General features: G+C 40.0%; 1 protein-coding gene across 10 annotated transcripts in view; it reads right to left on the bottom strand.

Annotated features, from left to right (window-relative positions):
- kmt2ca (lysine (K)-specific methyltransferase 2Ca) overlaps positions 1–20,801 on the bottom strand; it is a 487,395-nt gene that overhangs the window by 253,924 nt on the left and 212,670 nt on the right. For all 10 annotated transcript variants that reach the window (XM_072254064.1, XM_072254065.1, XM_072254063.1 and 7 more), the window contains 2 exons: positions 6,042–6,172; positions 3,731–3,837 (listed from right to left, as the gene is read on the bottom strand). In XM_072254064.1, the coding sequence (XP_072110165.1) occupies positions 3,731–3,837; positions 6,042–6,172 (238 nt within the window). The remainder of the gene's footprint in view (positions 1–3,730; positions 3,838–6,041; positions 6,173–20,801) is intronic.

The raw sequence follows: 20,801 nt of genomic DNA, 5'->3' as shown, positions 1-20,801 counted from the left end.
TCTGAAATTTTACACCTTTATTCTTAGAGCAATCCCAATATATTTAAATTTCTCCACATAACAGATCTTTCATTTCTCTTATACCATCCTTTATATTATTTCTAATGTGTGAAGCTCAGAAATGGCACAGTATTCCAGTTGATGCAATCAGTGATTTATAGAAGTTTTTTTAAAAAGTATTTCTGTGATTTATAATCCATCACTACGTTCTAATGGTTGAAAATCTTAGTGCCATTTTTAAAAGATCTCTATTTATTAACCTTTACACACCCAGGTTTCAAAATAATTACGATGCAAATTAGGCAAAGTAAGTATGCATCCCATGCAATCTGACAGTCAAAAAGCAATAACTTTTTTATTGTTGATATTTTATAATGCCAGGAATGATTATTTCTTGGATGAGTCATCCCTTCAATGATCTAATGAGCAACATATGGTTTATGTAGCAGTAAAAAGCTATTGAGACCACTGGCCCAATTACAAACTGAGTTACTAATCTCAGCTGGAACAGAAATAACACAGGCTTTGAAATGGCCTGAACAGCAATTGAATGGGAAAGAAAAAGGAATAGAGCAATAAGCTTGAATATCAGTCGGTGATAATGTCAACTATTTCTCATGCAATTGAAGAGCCAACTGGAAATCATCACATGAATAATGGGATATTAAATGAGGTACTGACACGTAACTGGCATCCATTAAGCGTGACTCAAGAAAGAAGTCAATGTTGCCAAGATAAGATGCAGCAAGTGCAAAAAAATAAAAGATACAGGGAGTAATGGCTGCCATAATGAAGTATAGTTTAAAGCCCATTGCAATATTAGAGCAAACCTAAAACTAAAAAGGTTACACCAAATTGCCCCAAAATGAAAATGGCAGTTACTTAATACAAGGATATAAAGTCAACCCAAAACAAAGGATTCTGAAATACAGAGGACCTGATTTATGAAAATCTAGCATTGGGAAAATTTTCTCTCAGAGTACTCCAAGGTATACCAAGTTAGCCAACGTAGATATCACCCACAGAAAAAAGCCAATATTTTCTCCAAGCTCACCTTCAAGTAGGATCAAACACTATGAATACTGCCACCTCTCGTTAGCATACATATTACTTGTCACCACACACTTACTGGTAGCAACTTCTATCACTTACACTGACCTTCCCTAAAGTGCTCTTCGCAGATCAGTCCCCAGGGTCTGTCAGGCTAATGATTTCACATTGCTATTTCCATCTTACAGAAAATTTAGTTTATGGACAATTCTCAGGAACAGAATCCTAATATAACCTGGAAAGCCCCTATAATGAAAGGCTGATGTAGATTTAAGGAATGATCTGGCAGCTGATTTTTAAAGAAGTGTATTTTTATGCTAACTGGAATAAAAGGAAGACCAGTTTATTCAAGGCAAGAGGTTAAGAGACTTGTGAAATTGTTACTAAAACCAAGTATAAAAAATGTGAAAATTGGATGAGACCATAAGAACAAGATCAAGAAAGGAACAGAGACAGTTAAAGGGTAGACAGTTTTGATGAGAGGGGTTTAAAACCCAGTCCAGATTTGGACAGATCACCAACTTTGTGTACCTTCTACTCAGCTTGCAGTATGATCTGGGAAAAAGAAAATGGGAGTCGGTCACAGCTGAAGAATTTATAGAGCATTCAATTTTTGTTCTTAAATTAGCAAAACTGAAATTCAAATAATAATAATGACTTTCTGTAAATGAAAGACAAGAAAATATGACTACTCCACCACGTAGTATGATTATGGCTAAACTATGCTGGCCAACTCTTTTATGCCATGTCCCCATATACCACTACTCCTCAGTCTACTAACTTTTTATTCATTTTAAATAATTCCATAAGAGCAAAAGACATATGAGCAGAATTAGGCCAATCAGCCTATTGAATTAACACCAATCCATCATGGCTGACTTATTATCCCTCTTAACCTCATTCTCCCGCCTTCTCCGTGCAACCTTTGACATTCTGACGAACCAAGAACATATCAATCTTTACTTTAAATATAGTCATTGACTTTGCCTACAGTCAACTGTGGCAATTAATTACAGATTCACAACCCTCTGGTTAAAGAAATTCCTTCTCAGCTATGTTCTAAATGGTTGCACCTGTGGCTGTGTCCTCTAGTCCTAGACTCACCCATAATAGGAAACATCCTCTTCCATAATCCACTCTTCAATGTTTCAATGTTTGATAGGTTTCATTGAGACCCCCTCTCATTCTTCCAAACTCCAGCTAGTACAGGTCCAGAAACATCAAATGCTCCTCAAACGTTAACCCTTTCATTCCTGGAGTCATTTTCATGAACTCCTCTCCAATACAAGCAAATTATTTCTTAGATAAGTGGTCCAAAACTGTTCACAATACTCCAAGTGCACTTTGACCAATGCCTTATAAAGCCTCAGCATCACATCCTTGTTGTTATATTCTAGTCCTCTCGAAATGCCACTAACATTGCATTTGCCTTCCTACCACCCATTCAACCTGCAACTTAACCTTTGGTGAATCCTGCACAAGGACTCCCAAGTCCCTTGTACCTCTGATTTTTGAATATTCCTCCCATTTAGAAAATAGTCTACACCTTTATTCCTTCTAACAAAGTACATGGCCATGAACTTCCCGATATTGTATCCCTTCTGCCACTTCTTTGCCCATTCTCCTGATCTGTCCAAGTCCTTCTGCAGACTCCCCGCTTCCTCAACACTACCTGCCCTTCCATCTGTCTCTGTATCATCCACAAATTTGGCCATGAAACCATCAATTCTAACATCCAAATGGTTGACATATAACATTAAAAGAAGTGGTACCAATACTGACCCCTCTGGAACACCATTTGTCACCGGCTGCCAAACAGAATAGGCCCCCTTTATTCTGACTCTTTTCCTCATGCCAGTAGTCAGCCAATCTTCTATCCATGCTAGTATTTTTCCTGTAATACCATGGGCTCTTATCTTGTTAAGCTGCCTCTTGTGCAGCAAACTTTGTGAAAGGTCTTCTGAAAATTCAAGTATACAACACCAACTGACTCTCTTTTATCCGTCCTGCCTGCTATATCCTCAAAGAACTCCAACCTATTTGACAGGCAAGATTTCCCCTCAAGAAAACCATGCTGATTTTTGGCCAAGTTTATTATGTTCCTCCAACCCCAAAATCTCACTCTTAAGAATGACCTCCAACATCTTCCCTAACACTAACTGGCTGATAAATTTCTTTTTCCTACCATTTTGTTTCCAATAATTCAGCTTCCACCTTCTCCCCCGCCCCCGGAAAAGATTTCCAGAGAGTTACCATTAAGGAGAAAATATTTCTATGTACTTCAATTATAAATTAGCATCCCTTTTCTTATAGTTATGCCCTCCTTGTTATAGGCACTGATTAATGAAAACACCCCAACATCTACTTTGTCAGACCCCATTAGGATCTTATGTTTCCATAAGATAAAGCACTTTAACTATCATAAATCAAAGAGATAAAAAGACAAAAGCTTGTTTATGGTTTAAAATCTAAAAGTTGTAGAAACAAGATGCAACAAAACTTCAGCAGTACAATTTTCACCAAGTACTCTTGAAATGATAACAAAAATCTCTCTTCCTTCTTCATAGTGGTCAGACATAATATTTTATATCAATTAATTGACATATCGCTGCAGCTGTTCTAAGGTTTTAATTTTATGAAGTTGATTTCTTTTTCCACCTCTTTCCCAGTCTCAACTTACCTCTGCATTCCCTGAGAGAACAGCTTTGTCTACATTCACCAGTACCTGTTCCTTCTGGCACACCCCTGAAGACCATGCTGCACAACAATGGTGTACCCAAAAGTGGCCTGTTAACAAATTAAAAATACATATGAAAATTATTTTCTTATTGGGAACAAGATTTACAGACTTCAATTTCTGAGGAAATTTGGAATCAAATTTTTAAATTGGTTAACATTTCATCGTTGTGTGCCCATCACTCTCTCCTACGATTTAAAGTGGTCCATAGGGTCCATATGACCAAGGATAAGTTGTCTCGTTTTTATTTAGATATACCTCCGTATTGTGATAAATGTAATAATGGAGAAGCTTCACTCATTCACATGTTTTGGACATGCCCGAGTCTTGGAAAATATTGGAAAGAAGTATTTCAAACTTTCTCGATACTTTTCAAAGTAAACTTTAAGCCTGATCCTTTAACCACTTTATTTGGTATTGTTGGAGGAAAGGATATTATTTTGGAGTCATCTGACTTGCACATTTTGGTTTTTATTTCTCTTATGGCCAGAAGGACGCTCTTGCTTAAATGGAAAGATGCTGCCCCTCCTATTCATGCTCAATGGTTACGTGATGTGATGTCATGTTTAAATTTAGAGAAGATTCGATGTTCAATCTCTGAATCTAGCCAAGATTTTCAAACATTGTGAGGACCTTTTTTTGAATTATTTTCAAAACCTTTGATTTGCTGTTAAAGCACAGACGATGACTAATAAATTTTTTCCGTTTTTTCCTTTACTAATCAGCTTCGGTCTTGGTAATGGGTTAGATTTTTATATGTAATAAAATTACTATATTTCAATGCTACGAATTAATTAATCTGTATGAATATAAGGTAAGGAATCTTTATATGTGATTTAGTATAATGTATTGATTTTTTTCTTGTACTCTGTATTCTTATATGTAAAATTAATAAAAATATTGGAAAAAATTATTTTCTGTAATATTCAGAATAATTCACTCATTGTTCCTATCTACCTTAACATTTCCCAGCACAATGTTAAGCTACCTTTTGCCAAGTCTAATTTCTGATCTATACTCTGAGTTGACATGAAAAACAGGTGATCTTATGGAAACATACATTTCTTAAACGGTAGATGAAGGAATTAAATTTCCAAAACTCAGGAGTCTAAAAATGGATGTGTTTCAGAGAACTAAGAAATTCCATCAGCAATTGAAAGTTGGGTTGTGGGAGGGAGCAGAGAACTGCAATTAAAAATCTGAGATTAAAAGCAGAAAATACTGGAAGATTCAGCATCGGTGGAAAGAAAAAGTTAATTTCTTCATCCCGAGTGATGATTATATTTCTCTTGGATAGAATTCTCTACCCAAGAGGGCTGTCAAGACTTGCTCCCTGAATATACAGTGCTGTGCAAAAGTCTGAGGCACATACATATAGCTAAGGTGCCCAAGACTTCTGCACAGCACTGTATATTGTCTTCCCAGTTACCTACTTAATACTACTTTAATATTTAATATTAATACTTAATACTACTGAGCTAATGCAATGTACTCTTATTTCTGTTTTCCAACCATCTTTCTATTTTAACCAACATATAGTAGTGTGCAGAAGTCTTATCCAAACTATATATGTGTCTAAGATTTTTGCACAGTACTATATTCAAGGGAATAGATAGATCTTTGGATATTAAGGGAAGCAAAGGATATTGAATTAGTACTGGAAGGCAACTCCCAAATAAAACTATGAGCAAATTATTATTGGTAGTATTATTGATGGAAATCCTTAGATGATAAAATGTACTTTTGACACAGTAAAATACTACATACATCTTTAGCAACAGACTTCTGTTCTCCATAAATAAATCTAATGGCAATTCATAAAGAGCACATGTTGATTATTCCATAGAATAAAAGCAAAGCTGGCCTATATCTCATTTAATAGAAAATTATATTACAGCAACAAAAAAACTTTGATAAAACAGTGACCCTCAAAACAAAACATAAAAGTCACAATCAATTACAAATACCACTGAATTATTTCACATCTCTTTTAGGAAATCTTTCAAAATTAATCAACCATAATCTACACTTCATAAATCAATGTTGAAAAAGTCCATATACTTATCAAACAGATCTAACAGTGGAAGTGTTTTTTCTCTAAATTCTATAAACGAAAGGAAATTGAAAGCCTTAGTGCTGGAATGACAATGCAGAATAATTTTGGTCACACATTGGATAATTAGGATATACAGATGCTGACTTATAATCAATAAAAGTAATTAGATTGCTGAAGGAAAGAACAAATTTTTCATACCTGTAGGTTCAAACAAGGTCTGAATATCAATACCATCAGGAAGGCCAACTTGACTGAGTTCATCCCAAAATCTGCATATCTGTTCTTCAGGAGCCACTGGAACTGCAGCAGGCGCAGGGTGGGAAGGAGACCTGGCACAAAGTTTCCATGATGAACAGATTTTAAAGAATTCAAAAATATTTAGCTCAATTCATTTAAAAATCAATTTTATGGCTTGGGGTTTTGTATATCGATAATAAAATAATTTAACTTAACTTGAAAACTTACCAACAAGATAACATGCAATGAATGTGTTTTAAAACAACTGGCAGTAGGTAGAATTTGTTGACGTCTTGTCTCATGCAACAATTATTTGCGCATGCACAACTCAAATGCTTTTGGGACATCTTGTTTAAAAACACCTTCTACTTGAACTAATAAGAGAAAATTGTTTGGATTTCCAGCATCTGCAACACACACAAAATGCTGAAGGAACTCAGCAGGCCAGGCAGCATCTTTGGAAAAGAGTAAACAGTTCTGATTAAAGGTCTCAGCCCAAAACATCAACTGTTACAGGTGCTACCTGGTCTGCTGTGTTCCTCCAACATTCTGTGTGTGTTGCTCTACTTAACTATCTTGGTTAAGGTAATTCGGATTACATCAGAGTGCAGCAATTCTTACAAAAAAATGCAATAGGTTACAGAAGGTGGCATCTTTTCTTTCCAGCAATCTTATTAAGAGCCACCGAGTTAACCTTGATCAATGTTATGCTAAAAACAAGTGATAGTGCACTGAAGTATCACAATTAGATTTTACAGAGATTAACTGTATTAACTAGCAAATTTTACATTATATAGTTGGAAGAGTTACACCAAGTAAACTATTCTTCTGTCAAAAACAGAAACATGTCTTTAAAAGCAATAATCTAATAGCAAAGACTCTCACCTAATTTATACATTGTTGCAAATGGGGAATTTTACTGGTCTGAAATAGGTAGAAGCTATGTCAAAACAATGATTTTCTTCTTACAAAGGACATATTATTTTACAACAGAACAAAGTAGATAGTTTGACGTGAGATAGGCACTAGCAAATCTCTTCAAACCAATCAACCAATCAGTACTGCTCCATCACCAAAATCATTGCTGATCATTCACTTCACTTGTCTGTTTTCACTGACGTCCCCAACCTCCTTAACATCTCTGTCATTAAATATATCTATTTTTGTATATGTTTAACCAACTGGGCTAGTGCTTTAAAGCAGGGGTCCCCAACCCTTTTTTGCACTGTGGACTGGTTTATTATTGACAATATTCTTGTGGACCGGCCGTCCAAGGGGCCGGGGGGGGGGGGGGGGGGGGCGGTGCGGGGTAGGGTTGCCAACAGACAAGAGTAGCAGTCAAATACGTTGTTTACCCCGAGAAAGACTACCATGACCACGAAGCCTTGCGTGGGCACCAGTGCGCATGCGTGTACGTGCCCATTTTTTTTCTACCAATCGTTTTTGGTGATTCTGTTCGGGGGGGGAGGGGGTTAATCACGACCGGAATATAGGTGATAAGTGGCTAATACACTCAATTTCATTTCTAAAAGGGTTTATCTAACAAATTTAATATTAAACGCACAGCACATATTTTCCCCGTAAGAACATATAAAATCATTGCAACACACCAATATCGCTGAATCAGTGGGAGCCCTGGGCTGAATACTTGTTTCCCTGCAACAACACGGTCCTATCGAGGGGTGATGGGAGACAGTGATACTCGAAGGGAGTTCCTTATGTCCAGTCTATTCCGCAGTTTAGTTCTCATTGTATTCATTGCAGAGATATGTTGGAAATGGAAGCAACGTTTTTAGTGCTTTCGTGGCTATCTCAGCATATTTAGCCTCGACTTTGATTCAGAATGCCGGCAGAGATGTTATCTCAAACATACTTTTCCGCTCGCTGTCATTTGCAAGCTCAAGGAGTTGATCTCCTTCCCGCGCTGACGTACATGACGCGCGGGTAGTGACCTTGCATGTGTAATGAGCTCAACAGTGCGTGACAGGGAATGAGGAAAGGTGCAGCTGCCTCATATCGCCAAATCACATCGTTTCCTCGCAGCCCGGTACTGGTCCATGGACCGATGGTTGGGGACCGCTGCTTTAAAGCAGAGGATCCTACAAATTAAGCATCAAGGTGGTGACGAAATTCCTGATCTCTAAATGGCATACCCTGTTCTCCAAAGCTGTGACCCCTTATTCTGGACTCTCCCGTCACTGGAAAAAATCGTTCTAGTACAATGGGATTTCGGTTATTTGGGACACATCAGGACCAGTATGTTTTATCCCAATTAAGCAGCTGCCCCGATTAGCCAAAGTTTCATGGAAACAGTTAAAAAGGTATAAAGAATGCAAACTACTGTTTAACTAAGTAACAAATTATGCATTTAAATGAAATCCAGAACAAACCAGAACATTACCATTACTACCATAGTACTATACAACTGTGCAGTGGTTCCTAATAGTTATCAATGGAAGAATTCAGTGTATGCAGTTGTGTTGTCTTGATTGACTGTAAAAGAATAAAATCAGCACAGACACCCTGTGCAGATAATGGACTACCTTCATACAATGCTTTCAACGATTGCATCTTCCAAATCTTAATTTTCATTGTAACATTCAAGATGATTATCGATACCTTCATATCTTTTGTGGTTCCTAACCTGAAGTAGTAAAATAGTTCCATTTTCACTCCCAATCATTTCTAGCATCTCCAAGCCTGAATATTTCAAACTGCAGTGAGAAAGACAATTCTGAAATGTCCTACTGCTTAATTCTCGCCAATTATCAGTGACTTAAAGCACTGCTTTTTGAACACAAATACACACAACTGATGATATCTAAAAACTATTCACTAAGCACAAGTGCACGTGACGGACACTAGTTCAAAACTGTTCGGTTAGTGTCCTGTCCCAATTAATTGGCATAGTATCCCAAATAAACAAAGAGAATCCCGACTGTTTTCGATTAGTTTTTCTTCTTTATGAGTTGTCCCAAGTAAGCAGCTGTCCCAATTAACCAATGGCCCAATTAACAAGAATCCACTGTGCTTAGGTTATCGAATCGTGTTAAAACTTTATGGGTTTCTGAGATCCCTTCTCATTTATGTTCCACATATAAAGGTCTCCCATTCTTAATCGATCTTCATAAGACATCCCAGGTAACAGTCTAGTTAACCTTCAATGCACTTCCTCCAAGGCAGCAACATTCTTCTTCAAATCAGATGACAAACTGCACAGAAAACTCCAGTTGGGATCTCACCAAAGACTCTCTTGCAATGAAAACCAGCATTTGCCTTCCTCACCTGCTCTTGTTGACTAGTGTACAAAGGCACACAGTTCTCATTGCACCTTCCCTTTGCAAATCTACTATTCAGCTACTAATCCAATTATTTTGGAACCAAAGTTAATAACTTGATATTTATCTCTGTTAGACTGCACCTAGCATGCATTTACCACTCAACCAATTTGTCTTCATCACACTGGAGAATCTAATCACCCTCTTCACAGACCACACAACTCACCTTCAGAACAAGCCAAAAGTACACAACAAGTTATGATAGCCATTATCAGTTAAATACTGGAAGGCATCTTAAAAACAGAAAAATTAAACTTCAAAATCAGGATCAGGTTTAATATCACTGGCATACGCCATGAAATTTGTTGTTTTGCAGCAGCAGTACATCACAATACAGGATAATAAAAGCTATAAGTTACAATCAGAAGTACAAATAACTGACACTGTTCATAGGTTCATTGTCCATTCAGAAATCTGATGGCGGATGGGAAGAGGCTGTTCCTGAAACATTGAGTATGTGTCTTCAGGCTCCTATACCTCCTCCTTGATGGTAGCAATGAGAAGAGGGCATGTCCTGGGTGATGGGGGTCCTTAATGATGTTGTCACCTTTTTGAGGCGTCGTCTTTTGAAGGTGTCCTAGATGCTGGGGAGACTTGTTCCCATGATTGAGTTGACTGAGTTTACAACATTCTGCAGCTTTTTCTGATCCTGTACAATGGCCCCTCCATACCAGACAGTGATGCAACCAGTTAGAATGCTCTCCACAGTATATCTGTAGAAACTTGCACATGACAATTTGGTGACAATTCTCCACAAACTTCTAATCAAATATAGCCGCTGTTGTGCCTTCTTTGTAATCGCATCAATATGTTGGGTCCAGGATAAATCCTCAGAGATGATGGTACCCATGAACTTGAAAACTGTTCACTCATTCCACCGTTGATCCCTTGATGAAGACAAGTGAGCATTCCCTCAACGTAACCTTCATCAAGTCCACAATCAATTCCTTGGTCTTACTGATGTTGAGTGCAAGGTTGTTGTTGCGACACCACTCAACCAGCTGATCTATCTCGCTCCTGTACGCTTCCCTATCAACATCTGCAATTCTGCCAACACTAGTTGTATTGCTGGCAAACTTAAATGGTACTTGATCTGTGCCTAGCCACAGAATCATAGGTGCAGAGAGTAGAGCAGTGGGCTAAGCAGGCACCTTTGAGATGCAGTGTTGATTTCAGCGAGGAGATGCTATTTCTTACCTGCACTGACTCTGGTCTCCTGGTGAGAAAGTCAAGGATCCAGTTGCAGAAGTGGGTACAGAGGCCTAGGGTTTGAAACTTGTTGATTAGAACTGAGGGTACGATTGTGTTGAACACTGAGTTGTAGTCAATAGACAGTATCTTGATGTGGGTATTACTAATGTCCAGGTGATCCTAAGTCCAGTGGAGAGCCAGTGAACTTTGAGTCCACTGTAGACCTATTGTGACAAAGGGCAAAATTGTGGCAGGTCCAAGTCTTTACTTAGGCAAGAGTTGATTCGAGCCACGACAAAGCACTTCATCACAGTATGAAGTACACACACTCAACCACAGAAGTCTTGATGAAGTTGGTGACAACTATGGCATATTCATTCAAACTCGAAGAGGAATCCCTAAATATTATCCAGTCCACTGACTCAAAGCAGTACTGTAAGCCTCCCTTGACCATACCTTTTTACATTGATAGAATTCTGGAAATTCAGCATAGACTCAATCTACTCAAGACTCTATATTCAAAATGCATTGTTGATCACAAAATGTTTTCAACCAAACTTAATGACATCCTCAAGGCACTACAGCAAATTAGTGGAAACACTTGCTTTGTATCCTAATCTCATTTTCATTTTTCTAACTAGATCCTTGATCTTTCATATTTATCTCAGCCCACAGCTTTATAATTTAGAGTTACAATCTACATTTTAACCATTTCCCACCTTACTTTTATTATTACCAATATCAGTCTTCCTCCACTCTTACTTTTCTTCCTAAGCATTCTTTCCCTCTTAAGAAAACTATTCTTTAAAAGCAAATTCATCCACTTGTGAATTCTTTCTAATTGACAATTCAATGCATAGTAATTTTTTTTTGAACAATTATAAGCCTGGTCTCCTTCAAACATAAGGTTAAGGTTATTGGACCTTGGACTTTCTGACTAACAGACCCCAATCAGTTAAGTTAGACAACCTCTCCTCCACTCTCACCCTGAACACCAGCGTGCCTCAAGGCTGTGTGCTGAGCCCTCTTCTGTACTCCTGTTCAACTATGACTGCATTCCTGTACATGGTTCTAACTCCACAACCAAGTTCACAGACGACACCACGGTGGTTGGCCTGATCAGCGGGGATGACGAGATGGCCTACAGGGATAAGGTCCAGCACCTGGCTACGTGGTGTGCCGACAACAACCTGGCCCTTAACACCCAGAAGACCAAGGAGATTATTGTGGACTTCAGGCATGCTAGGAGCCACACTCCCATCCCCATCTACATCAACGGAGCTGTAGTGGAGCATGTATCAAGCTTCAAATTCCTAAGTGTCCACATTTCCGAGGATCTCACCTGGTCCCTGAACTCCTCCATCCTGATCAAAAAGGCGCAACAGTGCCTTTATTTCCTGCAGAGCATCAATAAAGCTCACCTCTGTCCCAGGATACTGATGAACTTTTACCGCTGTACCACTGAGAGCATACTCACCAACTGCATCTCAGTGTGGTATGGCAACTGTCCCATATTGGACCGCAAAGCACTTCAGCGTGTGGTGAAAACTGCCCAGTGGATAATTGGCACCCAATTGCCCACCATTGAGAACATCTACCATAAATGCTGCCTGGGCGGGGCGAAAATCATTATCAAGGATGCACCTCACCCTAACCATGGACTTTTTACTCTTCTCCCATCCAGTAGGCACTACAGGAGCCTCCACTCCCGCACCAGCAGGCACAGGAAGAGCTTCTTCCCTGAGGCTGTGACCCTGCTGAACCTCACATCATAGCACTAAGCAGTATTGCACCCATATTGTACTGTCTCAGCGCTTTTATATTTGTGTGCTGTCACACTTACTTTTTATTCGCAGTTATTTTGTAAGTAACACTATTCTTTGCATTTCTGGTTTGATGCTAACTGCATTTCATTGACTTTGTATCTGTATTTGGCACAATGACAATAAAGTTGAATCTAATCTAATAAGTAGAGGTGCTTGGTGGTGATTACACAAGTTCAGCAAGACCTGCTGTTTGGCCTGGATAGCATCCAGGCCAAGCAGCAATCACACCGCATCAGTGCCAAGCAATAACAATGTCCAATAACAGAAAATCCAATTATCATTCGCTGATATTCAACAGCAACACCATCACAGAACCCCAAACTAATCGATATTCTCAGGGTTAATATTGGCCATAAACTAAACTGCAATAAACATATACATAATGTGTCAGACCAGAGGCTAAGAATACTGCAGCAAATAACTTAGTTTTTAAATATCTGTTCACCATCTACAAGACTTAAGCCAGGAGTGTGATGAAATGCTCTCCACTTGCCGAGCTGAATGTAACTACAACCACACTCAAGAAGCCTATCACTATATAGGACATAGCATCACTCCCCTCAGCCCTGATAGACACCATATCCACAATTCACTCACTCCACCACCAATGAACCATGGCAGTAATTTGTACCATCTACAAGATAAACTAGAGCAAAAGGGCAATCAGTATAGGAGTTGGGACATTATGATACAGTTGCAAAAGACATTACTGAGACTAGTTACAGGAATGGTGCCAAAAGACTGCAAAGAAAGTTTGAGAATGTTGCTAGGACTCGACTGCCTTGAGTTATAGTCAGAGATTCGGGCAAGCAAGGAATTTATTCCTTTCAGCACTGGAGACTGAGGGGGTCAGATTATTATATATTAAGTACTGTATATTGAAAGAAGAAGTTAATAGGTTCTTGAATAGTAATGGTGTCAAAGGTTACAGGTAGAAGGCAGGAGAATGGAGTTAAGATGTATAATAAATTAGCCATGATTGAGTGGCAGAGCAGATTCAGTAGGCCATATGGCCTAACTCTGCTTATATGCCTCAGAAGGCGTAGCAGTAGAATGCAGGCCATTTGACCCAGAGTCTGCTCTGCCATTCAGTCAAAGCTGATCCCTTTCCCCCCTCCTCAGCCCCACTCCCGGCATTCACCCTGTTACCTTTGATGCGGTGTCCAGTCAAGAACTTATCCAGCTCTGCCTTTAATACACCCAATGATCTGGCCTCCACAGTTGCCTGTGGTAATAAATTCCACAAATTCACCACCCTCTGGCTAACGAAATTTCTCCACATCTCTGTTTTAAATGGAAGCTCCTCTATCCTGACGCTGTGACCTCTTGTCCGAGACTCTTTGACCATGGGAAACATCCTTTCTACATCTACTCTATCTCAGCCTTTCAATATTCCAGAGGTTTCAATGAGATCCTCTCACCATCCTTCTAAATTCCAGCAAGTATGGGCCCAGACCCATCAAAAGTTCCTCATATCACCCTTTCATTCATGGAATCATCTTTGAGAACCTCCTCTTTACCCTCTCCAATGCCAGCACAACATGTTTTCTTAGATAAGGAGCCCAAAACTGTTTACAATACTCAAAATGAGGCTTCACCAGTGCCTTATAAAGCCTCATCATCACATCCCTGCTCTTGTATTCTAGACCTCTTGAAATTAATGCTAACATTGCATTTGTCTTCCTCACCACCAACTCTACCTGCCACTTAATCTTTAGGGTGTTCTGCACAAGGACTCCCAAGTCCCTCTGCATCTCAGACTCCTGGATTTTCTCCCTGTTTCGAAAATAGTCCACACATTTATTTCTACTATCAAAGTACATGACCATACATTTTCCAACACTGTATTTCATTTGCCACTCTCTTGTCCATTCACCCAATCTATTTAAGTCCTTCTGCAGCCTTCCTGTTGCCTCAACACTTCTTGCACTTCCACCAGTCTTCGTATCATCTGTAAACTTGGCAACATAGCCATCTATTCCACACATCTAAATCATTGCAAAACAGCATGAAAAGAAGCGGTCCCAACCCTGACCCCTGCGGAACACTAGTTGCTGGCAGGCGACCAGAAAAGGATCGTTTTAGTCCCACTTGCCATCTCCTACCAATCAGCCAATGCTCATGCCAGTACCATGGGCTCTTAACTTGGTAAGCAGCCTCATGTGCGGCACTTTGTCAAAGGCCTTCTGAAAATTCAAATATGCAGTACAACATCCACTGCATTCCCTTTATCTATCCTACTTGTAATCTCCTCAAAGAATTCCAACAGGTTCATCAGGCAAGATCTTCCCTCAAGGAAACCATGCTGACTTTGTCCTATCTTGTCCTGTGTCACCAAGCACTCCATAGCCTCATCCTTAACAAATGGCTCCAACATCTTCCCAACCACTGAGGTCAGGCTAATTGGTCTATAATTTCCTTCCTGCTGCCTTCCTCCTTTCTTAAAGTGTGGATTGACATCTATAATTTTCCAGTCCTCTGGCACCATGATTTTTGAAAGATCATTATAATACCTCCACAATCTCTACTGCAGTTCATCTGGTCTGAGTGATTCATGTCCCCTTAGGTCTTTCAGCTTTTTGAGCACCTTCTCCCTTGTTATAGTAACTGCACTCACTTCTCTTCCCTCACAGCCTTCAACATCTGGCACACTGCTAGTATCTTCCACAGTGCAGATTGATGCAAAAAACTCACTCAGTTCACCTACTATCTCCTTGTCTCCCGTTATTATTTCCAATGCCTCATTTTCTAGCAATCCTATATCCACTCTCATCTTTCTTTTATTTTTTACATACTTGAAAAAGCTTTTACTGTCCACTTTGATATTGTTTGATAGATTGCTTTCATATTTCATTTTTCCCTCCTAATGACTCTTTCAGTTGCTCTCTGACAGGTTTTACTCTTTCAATATTTTTATTAGTTTCTACATAGAAGAATACAGAGTACAAGAAAGTACATATAAAGGTTGAAAAAAAACAACTACCAATTACATTATATCTATCCATAATAACAATCTCATTACCCCGTATTCATGTAGGTTAGTTTAGTTTGAAATATACTAATTTATTACAAAAAAGTCTAACCCCTACCAAGACCGAAGCTGTTTATTAAGGAGAAAAAAAGGTAAAATACCTTCTCATATAATAAAAATTAATAATAGCCAACATCTAAATTTAAACAACAAATTGAGGGTTTTGAAAGTTTTGAAAATAATTCAGAAAGGGTCCCCACTCTGTAGGGTTTTTAAAAACTTACCAATCCTCTGTCTTCTCACAAATTTTTGCTCTGTTGTATGCCCTCTCTTTTGCTTTTACATTAGCTTTGACTTCCCTTGTCAGCCATGGTTGTACTATTTTGCCATCTGAGTATTTCTTCATTTTTGGGACACATTATTCTGCATCTTCCTCATTTTTACCAGAAATTCAAGCCATTGCTGTTCTGCTGTCATCACTGCCAGCATCTACTTCCAATTTACTTTGGCCAACTCTTCTCTCGTACCACTGTAATTTCCTTTACTCCACTGAAATACTGCTACGTCAGACTGTACTTTCTCCTTATCAAATTTCAAGTTGAACCCAATCTTAGGAGGGATGATGGCACCTAACAGCAACTCCTTTGCTTGCATCTTCGGAAACAGCTCTATTTCTACCTTTAATATCTTTATTTTCTCCCTTCAGGGTTCTTTTGAAGATCCTGACCTGGAGTTACACGCAGGCTTCGGTTCTTTGCAGGAATGGGACCCGTTCTCAGGTTCCACAACTGGCCACTATTCGACATGCCAAGGGTTTGGCCTGAGAATCTCGATCATGTTCAGAAGCCTAAGATCTTGGGCCTCTGGAGACTGGCGGATTGAGGGCCAGTCTCACGGCAGGAGACTCGTGTGTCGTCCGGGAGGCCGGAAAATCTTTCGCTGTGGTCCTGAAGACCTGAGGTCTTTGTGATCTTCGGACACATAGCTCGAAAAAAACGATGAAACATACTTTTAAGATTGTAAACCAGCAGGTTGTTGTTATGTGTCCCACTCGCTGTGAAAATGGAGGATACCTCCCTCTCCTTTGCCAGGGAGAGAGAGAACCTGTGTTTGTCGAAGTTCGGATGAAATGCAAAGCTTTTAGGGTAACTTTGGTCTGTGTCTTTGCTATTGCTTAGCACAAACTTGGGCTCAGTGATGGTACTGATGCACTTTTTTTTTGCTGGTGAGGGGAGGGGGGGATCATTACTTGCTGCCACTTACGCGCGCGGGGGGGGAGCCGGGGGCACTTTGGGGTTTTCACGTTCAACTGTCGTTCATTCTTTGGGGCACTTCTCTGTTTTCGTGGATCTTCGTGAAGAAAAAGCATTTCAAGATGTATATTGTATACGTTTCTCTGACATTAAATTTGATCTTTGAACCTTTGAATCATATTGTGATCAAGGGTTCTTTTACCTTAAGCTCACTAATCACCTCCAGTTCATTACATAACACCCAATCCAGTACAGCTGAATCCCTAGTAGGCTTAACTGCTCTAAAAAGCCATCTCATAGGCATTCAACAAACTCACTCTCTTGAGATCCATTACTCACCTGATTTTCCCAATTGACCAGCATGTTGAAATCTCCCATGACTATCATAACACTGTCCTTTTGACACGCCTTTTCTATTTCCTGTTATAATCTGTAGTCCACATCCCAGCTATTGTTGGGAGGCCTGTATATAACTTCCATCAGGGTCCTTTTACCCTTGCAATTTCTTAACTCAATATCTTCTGATCCTATGTCACATCTTTCTACTGATTTGATGTCATTCTTTACCAGCAGAGCCACGCCACCCCTTCTGCCTACCTTCCTAACCCTCCAATGCAATTTGTAACCTTGAACAATTAGCTCCCAACTACAACCATCCTTCAGCCACGATTCAGTGATGGCCACAACATCATACCTGACAATCTGTAATATTGCAACAAGATCATCCACATTATTTCTTATATTTAGTGCATTGAGATACAACATTTTGAGTACTGTATTCGCTACCCTTTTTGATTCTGCATCCCAAATGCACTGATATCACCCTGCTGGCTGCAAATATGTCCCATCATCTGCCTGCCCTTCCTGACAGTCTGACTGCACGCTATCTTTGCTTTTTTTTAAAAAAACCATCCATCCTATCCTGAGTCGCTTCACTCTGGTTCCTAACCCCTTATGATAGCTATTACTGCCTGTGCCACGCGACAGTGAGTTTCAGAATAGAGTGAGGTGGAGGATAAATGCATGGCTGAGGGAGTGGAATAGGGGACAAGGAATCAGACTTCTGGATCATTGGGACCTCTTGTGGAGCGGGAGTGACATGTACAAAAAGGACAGGTTGCACTTAAATCCAAGGGGGACCAACATCTGGGAAGGGAGGTTTGCAAAGGCTACTGGGGAGAGTTTAAACTAGAATCGCTGGGGGGTGGGAACCAAACTGAAGAGACGAAGGAAGGGAAAGCTGGCTCACAAATCAAGGAAGCTTGTAGACAGTGTGAGAGGGAGGATAGGAAGGTGATAGAGAAGGGATACGCTCAGACTGATGGTTTGAAATGTGTCAATTTTAAAGCAAGGAGTATCATGAACAAAGTGAATGAGCTTAGAGCATGGATCAGTATTTGGAGCTATGATGTTGTGGCCATTACAGAGACTTTGATGGCTCAATAGCAGGAATGGTCACTTCCAGTGCCAGGCTTTAGATGTTTCAGAAAGGACAGGGAGGGAGGCAAAAGAGGTGGGGGCGTGGCACTACTGATCGGAGATAGAATCACAGCTACAGAAAAGGAAGAAGTCATGCAGGGATTGTCTACTGAGTCTCTATGGGTGGAAGTTAGGAACAGGAGGGGTCAGTAACTCTTCTGGGTGTTTTTTATATACCACCCAATAGCAACAGGGACGTCGAGGAGCAGATAGTGAGGCAGATTCTGGAAAGGTGTAATAATAACAGGGTTGTCGTGGTGGGAGATTTTAGTTTCCCCAATATTGATTGGCATCACCCTAGAGCATGGGGATCAAGATGAGGTGGTGTTTATTAGGTGTGTTCAGGAAGGTTTCCTGACACAATATCTAGATAAGCCTACAAAAGGAGATGCTGTACTTATCTGGTATTGGGAAATGAATATGGTCAGGTGTCATGTCTCTCAGTAGGAGAGCATTTTGGAGATAGTGATCACAATTCTATCTCCTTTACCATAGCATTGGAGAGGGATAGGAACAGACAAGTAAGCACTTAATTGGAGTAAGAGGAAATATGAAGCTATCAGGCAGGAACTTGGAAGCATAAATTGGGAACAGATGTTCTCAGGGAAATGTATGGCAGAAATGTGGCAAATGTTCAGGGGAAATTTGTGTGGTGTTTTGCATAGGTATGTTCCAATGAGACAAGGAAAGGACGGTAGGGTACAGGAACCATGGTGTACAAAGGCTATTCAAAATCTAGTCAAGAAGAAAAGAATGGCTTACGAAAGGTTCAAAAAACTTGGGAATGATAGAGATCTAAAAAAATTATAATGCTAACAGGAAGGAGCTTAAGAATAAAATTCGGAGAGCCAGAGGGGTCATGAGAAGTTCTTGGCAGACAGGATTCAGGAAAACCCCAAGGCATTATACAAGTATGTGAAGAGCAAGAGGATAAGACATGAGAGAATAGGGCCAATCAAGTGTGACAGTGGAAAAGTGTGTATTGAACCAGAAGAGATAGCAGAGGTACTACTTTGCTTTGGTATTCACTACAGAAAAGGACCTTGGCAATTGTAGGGATGACTTACAGCAGACTGAAAAGCTTATACATATAGACATTAAGAAGGAGGATGTGCTGGAACTTTTGGAAAGCATCAAGTTGGATAAGTCACCGGGACCGGATGAGATATACCCCAGGCTACTGTGGAAGGTGAGGGAGGAGATTACTGAGCCTCTGGCAATTATCTTTGCATCATCAATGGGGATGTGAGGGGTTCCGGAGAATTGGAGGGTTGCAGATGTTGTTTCCTTATTCAAGAAAGGGAGTAGAGATAGCCCAGGAAATTATAGACCAGTGAGTATTACTTCAGTGGTTGGTAAGATGATGAAGAAGATCCTGAGAGACAGGATTTATGAACATTTGGAGAGGTATAATATGATTAGGAATTGTCAGCATGGCTTTGTCAAAGGCAAGTTGTGCCTTACGAGCCTGTTTGAATTTTTTGAGGATGTGACTAAACACATTGATGAAGGAAGAGTAGTAGATGTAGTGTATATGGATTTCAGCAAGGCATTTGATAAGGTACCCCATGCAAGGCTTAGTAAGAAAGTAAGGAGGCATGGGATCCAAGGGGACATTGCTTTGTGGGTCCAGAATTGGCTTGCCCGCAGAAGGCAAAGGGTAGTTGTAGATGGGTCAGATTTTGCATGGAGTTTGGTGACCAGTGGTGTGCCTCAGACCTCTGTTCTGGGACCCCTTCTCTTCGTGATTTTTATAAATGACCTGGACAAGGAAGTGGAGGGATGGGTTAGTAAATTTGCTGATGACACAAAGGTTGGGGGTGTTATGGATAGTGTGGAGGGCTGTCAGAGGTTACAGTGGAACATCACTGGGATGCAAAACTGGGCTGAGAAGTGGCAGATGGCATTCAACCCAGATAAGTGTGAGGTGGTTCATTTTGGTAGGTCAAATATGATGGCAGAATATGGTATTAATGGTAAGACTCTTGGCAGTCTTTTAAGAGGCTCCTGGTTAGGTACATGGAGCTTAGAAAAATCGAGGGCTATGGATAACCCTAGGTAATTTCTGAAGTAAGCACATGTTTGGCACAGCATTGTAGGTTGAAGGGCCTGAATTGTGGGGTAGGTTTTCTATGTTTTTAATGAAAAGATGAACATGCACAGTCTCTCTCTCAGGGAAAGGGCATCATAAACTCACATACAGGGCGGTGTGTATATGGAACGAGCTTTGTTTGCAGCAGGTATAAAAATATTTTAAAAAACCTTGGATGGATACATGGATAGGGAAGTTTCAGAGGTGAATGCGACTAGCTTACATTGGTATACACATCAGCAAGACTAGATGTGCACTGCAACCGTTGAGAGACGAGACTGCAGATGCTGGTACAAGGAGCAACAAACAATCTGCTGAAGGAAGTCAGTGGATCAAGCAGCATTTATTGGAGGAAAGGAATTGTTGATGTTTCCAGTTCAAGTCTTTCATGAGGACAGGGCATCCATTTCACAGAACAATGGCCATCTTGTCCTTCTGGCTGCATGTAATTTCAAATCACCTTTCCATTCCTAAACTCATCTGGCTACATTCGGTCTTCTCCACTAAAACAGGTCAAACTAATGCAACACCTCATAATTCTGCCTGGGTAGTCTATAACTGAATGATATGA

The sequence above is a fragment of the Mobula birostris genome, chromosome 3 (genome assembly GCF_030028105.1).
Source record: "Mobula birostris isolate sMobBir1 chromosome 3, sMobBir1.hap1, whole genome shotgun sequence".
NCBI lineage: Eukaryota > Metazoa > Chordata > Chondrichthyes > Myliobatiformes > Myliobatidae > Mobula > Mobula birostris.
Note: the sequence above shows the minus strand (reverse complement) of the source record. Positions and strands in the feature narration are given on the sequence as shown.